This window comes from Mauremys mutica, chromosome 12, assembly GCF_020497125.1.
Source record: "Mauremys mutica isolate MM-2020 ecotype Southern chromosome 12, ASM2049712v1, whole genome shotgun sequence".
Taxonomy (NCBI): domain Eukaryota; kingdom Metazoa; phylum Chordata; order Testudines; family Geoemydidae; genus Mauremys; species Mauremys mutica.
In genome coordinates this window covers 8,180,803-8,197,360 of record NC_059083.1, presented here as the reverse complement: position 1 = coordinate 8,197,360, position 16,558 = coordinate 8,180,803, and the positions used below count along the sequence as shown (strand labels likewise).

At 45.8% G+C, this 16,558-nt stretch overlaps 1 protein-coding gene and 1 pseudogene across 1 annotated transcript; one reads left to right on the top strand and one right to left on the bottom strand.

Moving 5' to 3' along the window:
• The first annotated feature begins 932 nt into the window (after positions 1 to 932).
• On the top strand, positions 933 to 7,464 carry LOC123344976 (annotated as a pseudogene).
• A 3,424-nt stretch (positions 7,465 to 10,888) lies between these two features.
• On the bottom strand, positions 10,889 to 16,407 carry LOC123345858 (killer cell lectin-like receptor subfamily B member 1B allele C). The gene is made up of 4 exons (XM_044982918.1): positions 16,323 to 16,407; positions 13,769 to 13,885; positions 11,812 to 11,966; positions 10,889 to 11,005 (listed from the first exon to the last, which is right to left on the bottom strand). The coding sequence occupies exons 1-4, from the start codon at positions 16,405 to 16,407 to the stop codon at positions 10,889 to 10,891; spliced, it is 474 nt and encodes a 157-aa protein (XP_044838853.1).
• Between the last annotated feature and the right edge of the window lie 151 nt (positions 16,408 to 16,558).

Genomic DNA, 16,558 nt, shown 5'->3' with positions numbered 1-16,558 from the left:
AATTCTAATGATAGTTAAGCACTGAAACAGGTTATCAATGGAGGTTGTGGAACCCCAGGTATTTAAGAATATGTTACAAAAACACCTGTTGGGATGGTCTAGGTTTACTTATTCCTGCCTCAGCATGCGGGGATGGACTAGATGACCTCTTGAGGTTCCTTCCAGCTCTTTATGAGTCTATGCTGCCTAAAGTATTTCAATTTATTTGTCTTGAAAGTTTAAATTAATTTCATCCAGTGAACTCGTGTCTGTTTTCTTTCATCCTCTGGTATAAGAACAGAGCAGACTATAACTCAAGTGGAGAAACCTTAGGAAGAAAAGAACCTGGAGCCAGGACTGTCACAGCTGATCGGGAGTAATTCTATATCAGTGAAAGAGTTGGTTGGGACACACAAACAGCTCGCTTCCCAGACGAAGAGGAAAGATGGAGAAAACTAATTCTCATTCTGAAAAGGTGCAATGTTGCAACTTGATTGAAAACAGTAATCTGCTGGCCATTCCTTCCTCTTTCTTTCTGGGGACATGGGGAGTGAAGCATGTTTTAAAGGATTAGACCCTGAGTGTCTGGGAAGGTTTGAATAGCCAATTTTTCAGAGGTTCTGAGAACTCACAACTTCCACTGTGTGAGCTGTGGGTGCTGAATGCACCTGGAAGCAGGACCAGCCAGAGGTGCCAAGATACTCCAAGCAACAGCCCTTGAAATTTAACCTATACAGAAACACCAGGAACACCTGAATAGCCAGACTTATCTTCTTTTGTTTTCGGTCTGAAGGCCCCAATCCTACTAACACTTAAATTAATGCTTAATTTTCAGCAGGTTAGTAGTCACGTAGGCTTCAGTCTCAGCTATTTGTGCCCACTGCTTTGAAAATAGATGCCTTCTTTGTACTTCTAGCTGCCTATTTTACAGCTGGGGAGTGAAATCACAAAGGATATGTGACGTATCCAAGGACGCACAGGGACTCAGTAGTAGAGCTGGGAATTGTGTCCAGTGTCCCGAGTCCCATTCTAGTGCCTTAACCACATGTACTTTAGTAGCTGGAAACAAGGAAGAGGAGCCAGTGCCATGTGACCACCCAGCTCTCTGCAGACGACCAGCAAGGGCCGTCAGAGCAAAGTTGGACAACTACTTGACTAAGGGATCCTGAAAGATGTCTGAAATGAACCAGACCCTGCTTTAGCCAGTGGAGATGGCAAGAGGTTGGCGGCTATCAAGATTAGATCAGCAATAAATATCGCCCAGTGGAAGCCTGTCTAGAGCTTTAACTTCTCGTTCCCCTTTTTAGAAGAGGTGGGGGATGTTGTACGGCAACTGTAACTGCAAATTAAAGCAATTAAATTAAATTTGGGCAAGTCTGATGCATGGCTAGCTCTGCTAGATATTTGGATACTAATGGCTTTTTCTCTTCCAGGGGGCAAATCTGCATATCTCAGATTTCTTAGACGCTGGATTAGAATTGTAGTTGAAGCTGCACTTCTCATTTCTTTGATAGGTGAGTAAACAGCCTTTTGCTTAGCTCAGTATTTGTTCTCTGCATGGGGCGGTTACAAACCTGCATCCTGTCTTCCGAGCTTCCCCCTGTCTAGCCCTCATCGTGACAGCATTCCCCCACCCCTTTGAGTTAGAGCAGCATTATTATCCCCATTTGCCTCATGAGTAGAGCTGGCCTGGAGACAGAACTGAATTTCCATGAAAAATGTTGAGTGTTTAGAATTTTTCTCCTCCTCAGTCAGAGACCGACTCAATAACCCGATGGGTAGGGAGCCAGGTTCAACGTCCAGGTCTTCCTGATTCTCAGCAAAGACTTGAACCCGCGTTTCCCACCTCCCAGACCAGTGCCCGTAGAAGTCAGGTGTGGCCTTGCAGGGACCTTGTCTCGGTTTCCTGTCTCTCAGGGCCTCTTGAGAACTCCACACAGTCCAAAAAGGTGTGAGGCAAAATTTCCCGGCTGTGGTTCTACTTTATTACATCCAAAGAAACTTGAACTAAAGTCTCTCCCTTTGGGCTCAGGGGGTTGCACGACCCTCGTCTTTGGGGTTTGTATTTCCCAATCCTGGCTTGGAGTCTCTGGAGTTCTTCCCCCTCAGCAGAGCCCTCGATGGCTTTTTATCTGGCCTATGTGCTTGTTATTCCATTAACTGCCTAGATAGGCTCATTCCCCTTAATTTAGCTCCTTACCAGTAGCTTGGGCCTAGACTCCCCTTAAAGGGGCCAGCAAGCCTGTGAAAGTGCCCTAACCAATTGGCTACTCTGGGGCATCTCTGTGTCTTGTTTTGATCCCCATAATCCCCCCTGGACCCGAGAAACCTTCCCAACAAAACCAATCTGTTTCGGTGAAAAGTTTCAGTTTTGACAAATTGGCATTTTCCAGTTGAAAACGCGTTTTGTTAAAAAATTCCCGGCAGGCTCCAGTTATCATCTCCCATTTAAAGACGGGTAAACCAAGCACAGAGATGATATCCCTTCTGATCTTTCCTATCAGTTGCTCTCCAGCCAGCAACCAGACACTGAAGAGTCTAAATCTGGGGGGGTCTTCTTTTGATTCGTGCCCCTGTGACACAGAGAAGTGAGGCAGGAGAGAATCAGTTTCTTTCTTTCTCCTTTCCAGTGATGGCATTTAAAACCCAGCAGTCTTGTCCACTCTACAACGCTGCCTCATGTCCAATGAACTGTTCCACCCCGTCGTGTTTGGATGGCTGGATTGGATACCGAGGGAAATGCTACTATTTCTCAGAGGCTGAAGGGAACTGGACCTACAGCCAGAGCCACTGCTCTGCCCTCGGTGCCTCCCTGGCTGTGATTGACTCCCGGCAGGACCTGGTAAGGAAGAAACTGATTTGTTCTTTATGGCAATCTCAATAGACTAGGATTGCAATGCTAGTGATTGACTCATTTTGGGGTTCCAGGTTTGGAATGCTGGTGACTGACTTGTTCCAGGTTTGGAATGCTAGTGACTGACTCATTCTAGGATTGAAATGCTAGTGGCTGACTCATTCCTTGGTTCTAGGTTTGGAATGTTAGTGTCTCATTCTGGGGTTCTGCGTTTGGAATGCTAGTGACTGACTTATTCCAGGGTTCCAGGTTTGGAATGCTAGTGACTGACTTGTTCCAGGATTGGAATGCTAGTGACCAATTCATTCCAGGGTTCTGGGATTGCAGTGCTAGTGACTGGCTCATTCCAGGGTTCTAGGTTTGGAATGTTAGTGTCTCATTCCGGGGTTCTGGGTTTGGAATCCTTGTGATTGTCTCATTCCGGGGTTCCGGGTTTAGAATGCTAGTGACTGACTCGTTCCAGGATTGGAATGCTAGTGACCAATTCATTCCAGGGTTCTGGGATTGCAGTGCTAGTGACTGGCTCATTCCAGGGTTCTAGGTTTGGAATGCTAGTGGCTGACTCATTCCAGGGTTCCAGCCCTGGAGCTCATAATAGCTTCTGGTCCCTGTAGTGGTAAAGAAGCCAAACAGCATGGAAGTTTCAGCAGCTAGATTCAAAACTAGCATCTGTGTCGTCATGGCTGAGTGTAAGTTGAAAGGCAGTTCCCATTATAAGTCTATTGCTAAGATTTTCTAAAGTGATGGGTAATTTTTTGGGTGCCTAATACCAGATGGCTTCAGGGGGCCTGATTTTAAGAAATTGCTGAGCTCCCGCTCTCTAAAAGTCAGAGCCCTTTAAGGCTTCTCACGATGGGCACCCAAAAATTACTAGTTACGTCTGAAAATCTTGATCTCTCCGGGGCCTCAGTTCCCCCTCTGTAAAATGGGGTTAATAATCTTCACTGGTGTCTGTCTTGTCTGTGAGCTCTTGGGGTGGCAGCTGTCTCTCTTTATAGGGACATAAGACAGGCAGGGTCACTGAGTCCAGTACCTGCTATCGCAGGCAACCCCATTTGTTAATGAACTTATCAAGCTCCATCTTCAAACTAGTTAGGGTGTTTGCCCCGCTCCTTCTGCTATTGGTCAGCTGTTCCAGAACCTCCCCCCTTGATGGGTAGCAACCTACTTCTAATTTCCAGCCTGAATTTATTCGTGGCCAGTTTATCCCCATTTGTTCTTGTGCCAACATTCTCCTTGAGCTTCGCTAGCTTTTTCTCCTTCCCTTTCTCCTCTGCAGCATGGGGCACAGGTCACTTGCTGGAGGATTCTCTGCAGCTTGAGGTCTTCAAACCACAATTTGAGGACTTCAATAACTCAGACATAGGTTAGGGGTTTGTTATAGAAGTGGATGGGTGAGATTGTATGGCCTGCGTTGTGCAGGAGGTCAGACTAGATGATCATAATGGTCCCTTCTGACCTTAAAGTCTATGAGTCTATGAGTCTATCCCCTGATGTATTTATAGAGAGCAGTCAGATCCTTCCTCAGCCCCGTAAACAAACCAGGCTCCTCTCCCATGTGCATGTACATAATAATCTACACAGCTGCTTCCTTCACAGTAGCTAAACAGTGCAAGGGCCGCTGAGCAGCAAAAAGGTGTCTGCCAGAGAGAGCTCTGAAGAGGAGCTCCATCCCTGCATGGGAGTCATTGCCACTTATTCCCCACAAAAAGCATTTTGGCTTCCTGTCGCACGTTGATCCCAAGTGGTTTATTTTGTCTGAAAAGCTGATATTATTTATTAGCGTCTAGAGGCCACCGCAGAGATCAGGGCCCCGTCGTGCAAGGCGCTGCACGGACACACCGCGAGAGACAATCTCTGCTGCAAAGATCTTATAATCCAAATAGCTCCTCAGGATCAGCACTAATGACTAATTACTTTTGCAAAGCACCAAAGCACATCCATGGTGCGTTGTAGAAATATATTAGAGCAGGTCACAAATTGTCAAACGGAACAGTTGGGAAATGCTGGGTCATCGAAATATTTTGCTAGAATTTGTCAATTTAGAGTTTTTGATGGAAAATTATCAGTTTGATGAGGCTGAAATGGAACATTCAGATTTTCCCAAAATGCAGTATTTCATTCCATGAAAAATTTCGAACTTTCAACTTTTTCTCCTGATTCAGGAGAAAACTAAAATTCAGAATTTTCCACCAGATGGAACTTCCATTTTTCCCTGCTCTAAAATGTAGACGTACATTCATAATCGTCGTCATCATTAGACATGCAGTCTACTAAAGACCGTTGCACCAGTCTGAGTGCCTGTGGTAGCTGGCGTCGCACCAGGTGTAGTGTGGTGAAGTTCCTAGATCTTGTTCAGTCCTGTGAGCCCACAGATCTCTGGGGTGGCCCCGGATGTGGCACCAGCTAGGGTCAGGAAACAGTCCCCTTTGCGAGTTGCTGGAGAGTTTGAGAGCACGGTGCGCTGGGTTACTTTTGTCCATCTGGTGACGAGGCTGAAGAGCCTGCAACACCGCTTTTGAATAGAATGAGCGACTGAAGGAAGGCCGGATCTTTGCGACATTGTGACATTTTCCACAAAACCAAACCACGTTATGCTCAGGAATGGGCCTAGATAGAGTGATGGACCTATAGTCTTCTACAAGGGTGGGGTGGATTGATGCTGTGTGCAGTCACTGAACATAACGAGCTTCCTCTTTGCTTCTTTATCACCGGAAGGATTTCGTGCTGCGATATAAAGGCGCCACAGATCCGTGGATTGGTCTCCGGAGGGGCTCCGATCATCACTGGAAATGGGCAGATGGCACCAAATTCAGCAACCTGTGAGTTTCTTTGTTCATCTGGAACGCTGAGTCAGGCTGGGCTGTGTTTAAAGCTGGAACTCAGGAGGTCTGGTTTCCATGCCCGGCTTTGCCACGGGCTGTGTGTGTGATCGGGGCCCGCGTCGTAGAATAATGCCTTGGCCAAATCGCTGGGTGGCTGGCCCTTTAAGGGGACATGGGTCTCAGCCCCGCCTGTGACGCAGTCAACTCTCCTGGGTGGGGGAAAATGGAGGTCATGTGACCCAATCAGGTGATAAGGGTGAGGCTTTGGGTGAATCAGAGGCTGAGCTGCTGGAAAAAGCACTCAGCCAGCATCTGGTCCTTGGAAAGAGAGCCGTGAAACCCTGGTCTAAAGGGTAGCGTGTGTGTGCAGGCTGGAGAGGCCGACTTGAACAGTCCCAGGAAGCAGGGCTATGGAAACCTTGAACCTAGAGGGGTGGGCGAAAGGAGGCTGACTTTGGGAGCCGGACTATGTTCAATACATTAGACCCCAAGAAGCGGGTGATACGATTTTAAAGACTTTTGTGCTGAGTGGCTGATTTCCAGGAACCTCGGAGGGAAACTGAGGCAGGGCCATGCGGGGTGCTTACAGGCCACATCTTGCTGTTCTTTCCAGGTCTGAAGTCAGAGGAGATGCAAACTGTGCATTTCTGACGGAGACTGCTGTCAGCTCTTCAAGGTGCTACACCGTGAGAAGCTGGATCTGCAACAAACCGTATGCGTAACAGGGATGAAGGGAAAGTAACATGGACATGCAGGGGGGATGCCAGAAATGAAGGACTTAAATCACAGTTGGACTCTGAAAACCGAGAGCAAAAAACCTGCCTCTTAGGAGTACTGATTTATCATCTCTTGGTGTCTCCAGATCAGATGGGCTCATTTTACAAGTAAACAGATGCTGCTGGGGTTTCCTCCCTTCCCTCACCCCCCCATTAGCTGCCAGCACCACAAGCTCGCCTCTGGGATCTGAGAGTCAAGCTGGGTTCTTAATTTCGTACAGCATCTCCAGTGATAAACGGTCTACAGGGCTGCCCTTTGTGGACACCCATGTTGTTCTTCCGTCCCTTTCCCATCCTGCCTTCCATGACTGCCATGCGGCCCCCTGTCCTCTTCCCATGCTGCTCCTCTGACCCACACAGCCCCCCGTCCCCTCCCTATCCTGCCCTCTATGGCTCTCGCACCGTCCCCCTCTCACCTTGTCCAGCCCTTTACTGACTCTCCTGGAAAGGGTGTGTGTGCGCACCTATATATGCTCCTTGAAATGTTTTTTATCTTGGTTATTCATTAAGGCAGTAATGGCTGAGCGGAAGCATATTACCCCACTGCCCTAAGTATTTACACATTGCTCGTTTCTGTGACCTCTGAGCCCCAGCAATTCCAGGCTACGAGCCCATAAAAAGAACTGGATCGAAAGCATGAGCAGCGTGTTGTCATGAATGTAGGGTTCGGAGTGAAATCCTAGCCCCACTGAGGTCAATGGGACTTTTGCTGTTAATATCAAGGGGACCGGAACTTCACCCTCTGTTTATATACTCTTTGGGGTAGGGGCCATCTTTGTGTGCTGTGTTTGTACAGCCCCTAGCACAGTGGGGTCCTAGTCCATGACCGAGGCGTTACTACAGTACTACTACTACTACTAAAACAGAGTGATCATATGGACCTTTAGATCAACACAATAATCCAGAACAAAGCAGGATTGTATTCACAAGAGTCTGTTAGCCACTATCACCAGTCCCAAATATTCACAAATCAGGAGTCAAAACAGTCCTGAAAATCATGTGTGTGATTTAAAAACCATGAGACTTTATTAAAAAAACCAAAAAACCAAAAAAGGGGGTCCTTTTTATTTGACTTCTGGGTTTTGAACCTTCAGGGGGCCCTGTTTTCAAGCGTTATGTCACAATCACAGGGGCTAGAGTAGTGGTGGGCAGCTGTGACCCGTCAGAGTAATCTGCTGGCGGGCCGTGAGACCTTTTGCTGATGTTGACCATCTGCAGGCACCTCCCCCTGCAGCTGCTAGTGGCTGCGGTTCTCTGTTCCTGGCCAATGGGAGCCCTGGGAAGCGGCGGCGCGGGGAGCGGTGCCTGCGGATGGTCAATGTCAACAAAATGTCTCATGGCTTGATGGGCCACATGCGGCCTGTGGGCTGCAGGTTGCCCTTCACTGGGCTAGAGAATTGCTGTTGTTTTAATTCAAGCTGAGATCATCCTATAATCACATGAGTCCAGGAGCTGGGGCTTTAAGAAACAGACTATCACAGGGCATGACTGCCCCATCATGCCCCCTTCTGTGGAGCATGCCTCTGCAGGTGAACCCTGCCTTAGAGTCAGTTTCCACCTCTGAGGCAAGTCTTCTTGGCCTTCAGCACAGGGATCTGTGTTGGCGATTTCACTCCGTCTTGCAGCGAAGTCACTACACAAATTTAACCCCTTCCTGGGTAACAAAAGTTCAAGCCAACAAAAGGTGGTTCTGCGCCTTTTGGGCTCCTCTTTAGCCCACCTTCTGGGCTCAGTTCTCCGTCCCCTTTGGGCTACCTTTAGGTGCTTCCTTGTTCTGTTACAGAGCATTGACTTTTCCTGGGCTCCCTGTCAGTCTACTACTCGCTGGAGTTTCCCCCCAGAAAATGCTGATTTGACAAAATTTAAAATATTTTGCTGGAACAGATTAATTTCATCAAAATTTTCAATGAAACATTATAGAAGCACTTCGTTTTGACGTTTATAGTCTAATATAGAAGCCAAAGTGAAGCACTTTAAGAAGGCTCTCTTGATAGTCCCCAAACAATTTACTTTGTTTCACAGGAAATGTTGACTTTTCATTCCAATTCTGGACAAAAGGAAATTCTGAAATGTCAGGATGTCTCGCGGACTGGGAATGCCACAGTTTGATTATTGTTACTCCGGGGTGACTTAGGTGCTTTAGAAGATAGTTTCATAGACCGTTAGCTTATCTAGTCTGACCTCCTATATAATACAAGCCATTAAATTTCCCCTGCCCAGTTACTTGTGTTTGGTTAAAGCATAACTTGTGTTTGGCCAACATACATCTTCCAGAAGGCAGCCAGTCAAGGCATCAAGAGATGGAGAATCCAACACTTCCTTTGGTCGTTGTTCAAATGGTTAATCACGCTCACTGTTAAGAAGGTCACAAAGGATCATCCCAGATCTCCTGAATCCCACCCCACAAGACCAGCCTCCCTCTAGAAGAAAGCCATTTCACCCGCTTACATTTGGAAATATTTTTTCTCCTCCCTTTTCAAAACCACATGGTGATCAAGCCGTGGGCTTAAAATGTATAACTCCAAGTCGTAAAACTCATCACTGCCCATATACTAAAATACAAAGCGTTCATTTTTTCCAAGCAGGGACCACCAGGTTTATAGCAGGATGGCTTCCATCTGACAAACCCACTTGAATTCGGTGTTGCAAGATTCAGAATTAATCCGATTCCTTCTGATCATCCCACAGCTGTTTCCTTCAGCAGAGCCAGATACTGGGAACCTGCAAAAGATCTGTGATTTAAAATGTGATTTATTACTATCGATATAAGAAGATTTCAGGAGCGTCACCTGTTTGTCACTCAAGTCTAAAATATCTGTGGAGTTAGTGTGAAGTGATGGAATCAGCTACAAGCATGGTTGAGGGTTTGTTTTGTTCAGAATATCGCCAAGTTCAGCCACTAAATATCTTACAACTGATCGTGTCAAGATTATGGCTCCAAGTGTGACTTGCAGTTGGCGCTGGGTGAATAATGATTTTCCGGTTTGTTGGCAATTTCGTCCACACACAAAAAATTTGTTTCTTGCTGGACCGAAACCAAAACTTATTGAGATTTTTGGCGAATCATAAAATAAAATTTTTAAAATGTCATTTGGGATCCAACTAAACATGTTCTGTTTCGATTTTGACCATTTTAAGACGTTTTTTCAATTTTAAAAACATAAAGAGAATTTTTAAATGAAAAGTAATTTCAAGCCGAAAAATGGATATTTTGTTTTCATAGATTCCGCGGGTAGAAAGTACCATTGTGATCACTTAGTCTGACCTCCGGTATAACACAGGCCCGAGACCTGCCCCAAAATAATTCCTAGAGCAGATTTTTAGGAAAGCATTCAATCTTCATTTAAAAATTGCCAGTGATAGAGAATCCACCAAGACCCTTGGTAAATTGTTCCAATGGTTAATCACTCTCACTGTGAAAAATTTACACCTTATTTCCGGTCTGAATGTGTCTAGGTTCAGCTTCAAAGCACAGGATCATGTTATACCTCTCTCTGGTCGATTGAAGATCCGATTATTAAATATTTGTTTCCCATGTAGATACATATAGACAGTAATCAAGTCACCCCTTAACCGTCTCTTTATTAAGCTAAATAGATGAAGCTCTTTGAGTCTAGCATTATAAGGCAGGTATTCTAACCATTTAATCATTTTCGTGGCTCTTCTCTGCACCCTCTCCAATTTATCAACATCCTACTTGAATTGTGGCCACCAGAACTGGACACAGGATTCCTGCCACTGTTGCGCAGTGCCAAATCCAGAGGTAAAAAAACCTCTCTACTCCTACTTGAGATTCCCCTGTTTATGCATCCCAGCATCGCTGTAACTCTTTGGCCACAGCATGAAGCTCATATTCAGCTGATTATTCACCACAACCCCCAAAGCTTTTTCAGAGTCCCTGCTTCCCAGGATAGAGTCCCCCATCCTGTAAGTAGGGCCTGCGTTCTTTGTTCCTAGATGTATACATTTACATTTAGCCGTACTAAAACGCATATTGTTTGCTTGCGCCCAGTTTAACAGACGAGCTAGATCGCTCTGAATCAGTGACCTTCATTATCTACCATTCCCCAGTGTTTTGAAAATGTCTAAATTGAACGCTTTGATTGATTGATCAATCAATTGATTTTCTGAAATGAACAATTCGGTGGAGCTTACATGAATTTGCAGAACATTTTGGTGTCACGGAATCTATTTTTTTTGCCAAAAAAATGGTTTTGGCGGAAAGTTTTTGCGTAGCTCTGTTACATTCTTCCTGCATCCATGAGGGGGAGGTAGAGGCATAAGAAGGAATGAGTTTAGCAATTGCTAATTCTTGAGGATGAAGAAGACCTTTCGCCAACAGAAATTGGTCCAGTAAAAGATATTACCTCACCCACCTTCTCTCGCTCAAATCCTGGGACCAACACAGCTACAAGTTTTCTACCTCATGTTAATCAGTAACAACTTACAAACACTCACAGACTTTGATCTAATGGGGAAGTGTCCACCCAGGTCCATTTCTTCTCTGGCGATTTAATGGTGAGTCCAATCCAAACAAGATTTATCCCTTGAGTAATGTTCTGTATGAACTCCTGCCAAGTGTGAGACAGATGCATCAGGGCGAATATAATTCTCTGGGTTCTTGTGTTCTCCTCATGCCCCATGGGAACCCCATCTTGTTGAGAGCTCCATGGGACTGGAAAGATGTAGCTGGATGCAGTGGTGGAGCAGTGACTTTACACAGCACCATACGCTGGCGTCCACACCACTATAACTATATCATTTGGGGGAGGGATAGCTCAGTGGTTTGAGCACTGGCCTGCTAAAGCTAGGGTTGTGAGTTCAATCCTTGAGGGGGCCACTTAGGGATCTGGGGCAAAAATCAGTACTTGGTCCTGCTAGTGAAGGCAGAGGGCTGGATTCCATGACCTCTCAAGGTCCCTTCCAGTTCTATGTGATACATATATCTCCATATATTTATAACTCCAACAGATTCCCATCTCTGAGCCCTCTTATAGAGGAAAGCACAGAGATAGGCCAGAAGCAGGAGCATGTGTGGGGGGGAAGAGTCAGTGAAATTTTCCTATGGCTCTTGAGACCAACAGCCTGGAGCAAGACCACGTCCTCTGTCCCTCCCACTTACCCACAAGCCCCTTCCTCGGTAGGGCTGTTGCTACTGCCTGCAGTGGAGAGACACAGATTTAAACCAGCAGGGGGATCAGGTGCATGGAATTTTCCATTGAGGATGTTTGGCGACATGGGACAGTCTAGCCCAGCTTGTTAAACCAAATATTCCACCTCTGAAATTCACTCTCGTCCGCTGTGTTAGCAACATCCCTGGTAAACCATAAACAAAACCTCCCCAGGCAAAGTTAAACCCCCAGCTTCGTTTCTTTACCATCTCCTCCCTGTCCTGGATCACCAGCATCTGAGACGTCCTCGTTTCACAGTCTTTAAAGCTCTCGCTCCAGAACTTACTCTCTTTAGAGACCCAATAGCATTTGTCCCTGTGGGGCAGCCAGTCCCGGGGGCAGACTTTGCACCCGGAACCATCTGGAAAGAGACAGAAAAGCAGGAATTGAGGATTCTGGGGGGAAGCTCAGGCTGGGAGAGCAGGGATCTGCAGTTTGGGACTGAGGGCCATTGGCAGAGTTGGAGCAGAGGGGGGATGCAGGGCTGGGATAGCAGGTGTCTTCTGGTCAGGACCTAGCTAAAAACTGGGAAAATGTGAGCAAAGGCTGAGAAATACCCTGAGTGACCACTAGATGTCTCATCTGACCCACAAAACTGGCCCCAACAATGTGTTATTACTCTGAACAGTAAGGCCGCACCAAGCAGAAATGACGGGGGCTGGTGGGGGAAGATACAATTATGGGCCTATGGCATATTTCTGCTGGACACGCCACCTTTCCACCTCCCCAATCAGGGTAGGCACCAAATCTAGACAGAGCCAAACGTCAACAGAAATATTCCAAGGAATCAGTTTGAACTTTGAACCTCCCAGTGGAAACCAGTTACTTTATGCTAGCAAAGTGTGTGCCACATCCCCCTCCAGTAGCTAGTCCACAGAAAGGAGAATAACTTTAACATAAGAACATAAGAGTGGCCATATTGGATCAGACCAAAGGTCCACCTAGCCCAGTCTCCTGTCTTCCGACAGTGGCCAATGCCAGGTGCCGCAGAGGAAATGAACAGAACAGGTGATCATCAAGTGATCCATCCCCTGTCGCTCATTCCCAGCTTCTGGAAAACAGAGGCTTGGGACACCATCCCTGCCCATCCTGGTTAATAGCCATGGATGGACTTATCCTCTATGAATTTATCTAGTTCTTTTTTGAACCCTGTTATGATCTTGGCCTTCAAAACATCCTCTGGCAAGGAGTTCCACAGGTTGACTGTGCATTGTGTGAAGAAATACTTCCTTTTGTTTGTTTTAAACCTGCTGCCTATTAATTTCATTGGGTGATCCCTGGTACTTGTGTTGTGAGAAGGAGTGAACAAAACTTCTTTATCTACTTTCTCTACACCAGTCATGATTTTATAGACCTCAATCATATCTCCTCTTAGTCGTCTCTTTTCCAAGGTGAAAAGTCCCAGTCTTATTAATCTCTCCTCATACGGAATCTGTTCCATACTGATACTCCTAATAATTTTTGTTGCCCTTTTCTGAACCTTTTCCAATTCCAGTATATCTTTTTTGAGATGGGGCGACCAGATCTGCATGCAGTATTCAAAATGTGGGCGTACTATGGATTTATATAGAAGCAAGATGATATTTTCTGTCCTATTATCTATCCCTCTCTTAATTATTCCCAGCATTCTGTTTGCTTTTTTGACAGCCGCTGCACATTGAGTGGATGTTTTCAGAGAACTATCCACGACTCCAAGATCTCTTTCTTGAGCGGTAGCAGCTAATTTAGACCCCATCATTTTGTATGTCTAGTTGGGATTATGTTTCCCAATGGGCATTACTTTGCATTTACCAACATTGAATTTCATCTGCCATTTTGTTGCCCAGTCACACAGTTTTGAGAAATCCTTATGTAGCTCTTTGCAGTCTGCCTGGGTCCTAACTATCTTTAGTAGTTTTGTATCATCTGCAAATTTTGCCTCCTCACTGTTTACCCTTTTTTCCAGATCATGAATGAATATGTTAAATAGGACTGGTCCTAACTTTCTACTACTGCCAGCTATTGGAGTTACTCCTTTAGCTCACCCAGTAGAAGACTGTGCTATGGGACCTGGGGTTCAAACCCCACTGATGACCCTACCAAGGGAAATGAGATGTGCAGACATTTCTTCCTGGTGGTGTGAAATGGGCATAGCAACCCGCTGTCCGAAGGAGGTGAGGTTACCTGCAGCGCTGCCGGGTGCAGAGTCGCACAGACGCTGCCTCAAGTGAGACACCAGCTCCTCCAGGGATGCGTTCCCTGCTGCTCCAAGACGGTCTTCATGAGCTGGACCCTGGAAAACTTAGCAGCATCCAGCAGAGCTGGGGTTAGGAAATTGCCTGACAGTGTCTGACTATAATAAAGCATCAGACAATGTGGATCGGGGTCAGTTAGGCAGAGAGGGAGAAGACCAGACTTTAAATATTTTAGGGGGGGGGGGAATCTATGGTTCTCCTGCCTTGCTAGCTCCAGCCTAAATTTCAAATTGAAACTGTCAAGGGCTAGTGTACCGGGTTTTCCTTTTGGATATTTGGAGAGGATAAAGCTGGTGGGACAAAAAGAAAGGAAGGGTGGTTTGTGGCTCATATTCAGGCAACATTTCCAATGAAGTTGATGAGTGTTTGACAGAGGTAGGGTGGTTCTTGTGGTTAAGGTCATGGATGGAGGTGTGGCTTCAATTCCCAGTTCTGCCCCAGACTCAGTCTGTGACTGTGGGCAGGTCATTGCATCTTTGTGTGCCACCTGTGCCTCAGTTTACCACCTGTGATGTGGGAGTACAGAGCCTTCCATTGTTTGTCTTGTCTATCGAGATGGTGAATTGTTCGGGGAAGGGACTGTTTTTCTGTGTGTGTCTGTGCAGAGCCCGGCACAACGGGGCCCTGATCTCAGCTGGGGCAGGGACTGTCTCTCCCTGTGGGTCTGTGCAGCGCTCAGCACAACGGGGCCCTGATCTCAGCTGGGGCAGGGACTGTCTCTCACTGTGTGTCTGTGTAAGGCCCAGTACAATTAATTGAGTTAGAGAAAAAATTGTAGTACATAGGCTTGGAAGAATTTGATTTTTATCGGTAAACCTTGACTTCACCAAATACACACAAACTAATGAAAAACTATTTATGGATAATCTAATTTTACTTGTATATTTTGACATGTGATACTGACAATTTCTGTGTGAACTGTTATAAAGCTTTAACTTTTAGAATCACAACGTCTGCTGTCATTAAATAATTATTGACTGACCCCACTGTTGTCCTGCCACCCTATCATTTCCCACAACTGTGAACATTTAAATAGATACAAATATGAAAAGCTTAATACCCATAATTTTTCACAACTGTGAAATTTTAACTTGAGAAAAATTTAAAAAATACTTAAAAATAAACATTGATATTATCCCTCAAAATTATAAAAATCAATTGAAATCTGCCAAATCTAGTTAGACTGTTACTTAGCGAAGGTGATAGCACTCTAGAAATCTATCTAAACCAGACTGCATTTGATAGATTTAAAAAATGGTTGGGACCCCAGACACTTACCCCAGGCGCCTAGTGCAATCCCTGCTAACGTCAGAATGATACACCAGGCCCCCAAAGCTCCTAGAGCGATTCTATAACAACGGAGACTCGGAGGAGACTCTGGAAGATGAAAGATTTAGTGAAACATCATCATTAATTAATTAACTCCAGCAAAGGGCTCTGAATAGGAAAGATGGTAGGTCAGGAGTAAATGTTATCAGCCCTGAATATCAGTTCCAAAATTCCCCCTGCAGCCAATCAGCGTGTTGCCAGAGGACGCCTGGGCTTGTGGTTAAAACACTGTGGATCGGGGTTTAATTCCTTGCTGGGCCAGGGCCACAGATTCCTTGTCTCACTCTGGGCAGCTTTAGTCAATCTCAGATACTGCGGTGATGAGCGTGGGATTGGAATCGGGTAGAATCTCCTATGTCTCATTTCTCCCCATCTGCAGAGGGAAAATAATCCTCTCTTTAGGCTGTAAATTCTTTAGGGGAGAGACTGTTTCTGGTTATACGTCTGTACAGCACCTAGCGCATAAAGGTCCCGATCATGGATGGCATCTCTAGGCGCTATTGTAAAACAAAGACAAAATAATAACAAGAAGAAATACCATTGTCAGCTCCAGCGGCTGGCGGTGAGATTGTAAATTAAACTGAGGTTTTAAACAATAGTCTGCGAAATTACTTCAGCAGGAAATACTGGAAATCTGCAAACCTAACCTGCCTGAGAAGAGGATTTCTTCAATACCAGCATAATAACTGCACATCTAGCACCGGCAATACCGGAGTCCAGATTCAAGTAATCATTTTTCAGACTGGGCCTCTCTCTACTCCAGTGTATTGTCCGCACAGCCAGTGGCACTAAACTCCGTCATCACGAACACTGCAGCTGTATGTTATGTTAGTAATATAATTACACCAAGAGGTTCCGACTGAAATTGAGGGCCCTAATTGTGCTGTGCCCTGTACATGTTGCTAGTAAGAGGCCATCTCTGCCCCAAATAGCTTATAAAATAAGGAAACAACAGACAAATGGTCGGAGTGGGAAAGGAGACGCCCAAGGTCTCAGAATCAGGATTCAAACCCAGATCTCCTACCCACTAGAGCACCTGGCCTCTCATACCCAGGGAAAATGTTTTCTACTCGTCCCCTCCTTGAATCCTTTGGCATAAAAACCCAGATCTCAAAGGCGGTGTGTCTCAAACTGAAGACATTCTACGTCAATACCTTGGCCTCCGTCTGGAGACGGACTGGCTGAGTTTCCCCTCTTTGGCCGGAGGTTCAGTACTTTGTACCCTTCGTCGTCCTCCATCTTCCCCAAACTCAGCGGAGCTGCATCTTCAAACAAACAGATCGAAATGAGAACTAAGTGCCCCCAAGAGTGAAACTGACGCGCTGCCGCCTTTACGCGAAGTCCTGGCAGCTTCTCAGGACTGTGAAACCACACAGGAAATTTAGATGCG

Coding starts and splice junctions, on each gene's coding strand:
- LOC123345858 (XM_044982918.1), bottom strand. CDS start 16,407: ATGGAGGACGACGAAGGGTACAAAGTACTGAACCTCCGGCCAAAGAGG. Junction 13,886..16,322: donor GTCTCCAGACGGAGGCCAAG/GTATTGACGTAG, acceptor GATGCTGCTAAG/TTTTCCAGGGTCCAGCTCAT. Junction 11,967..13,768: donor TGCACCCGGCAGCGCTGCAG/GTAACCTCACCT, acceptor GTCTCTTTCCAG/ATGGTTCCGGGTGCAAAGTC.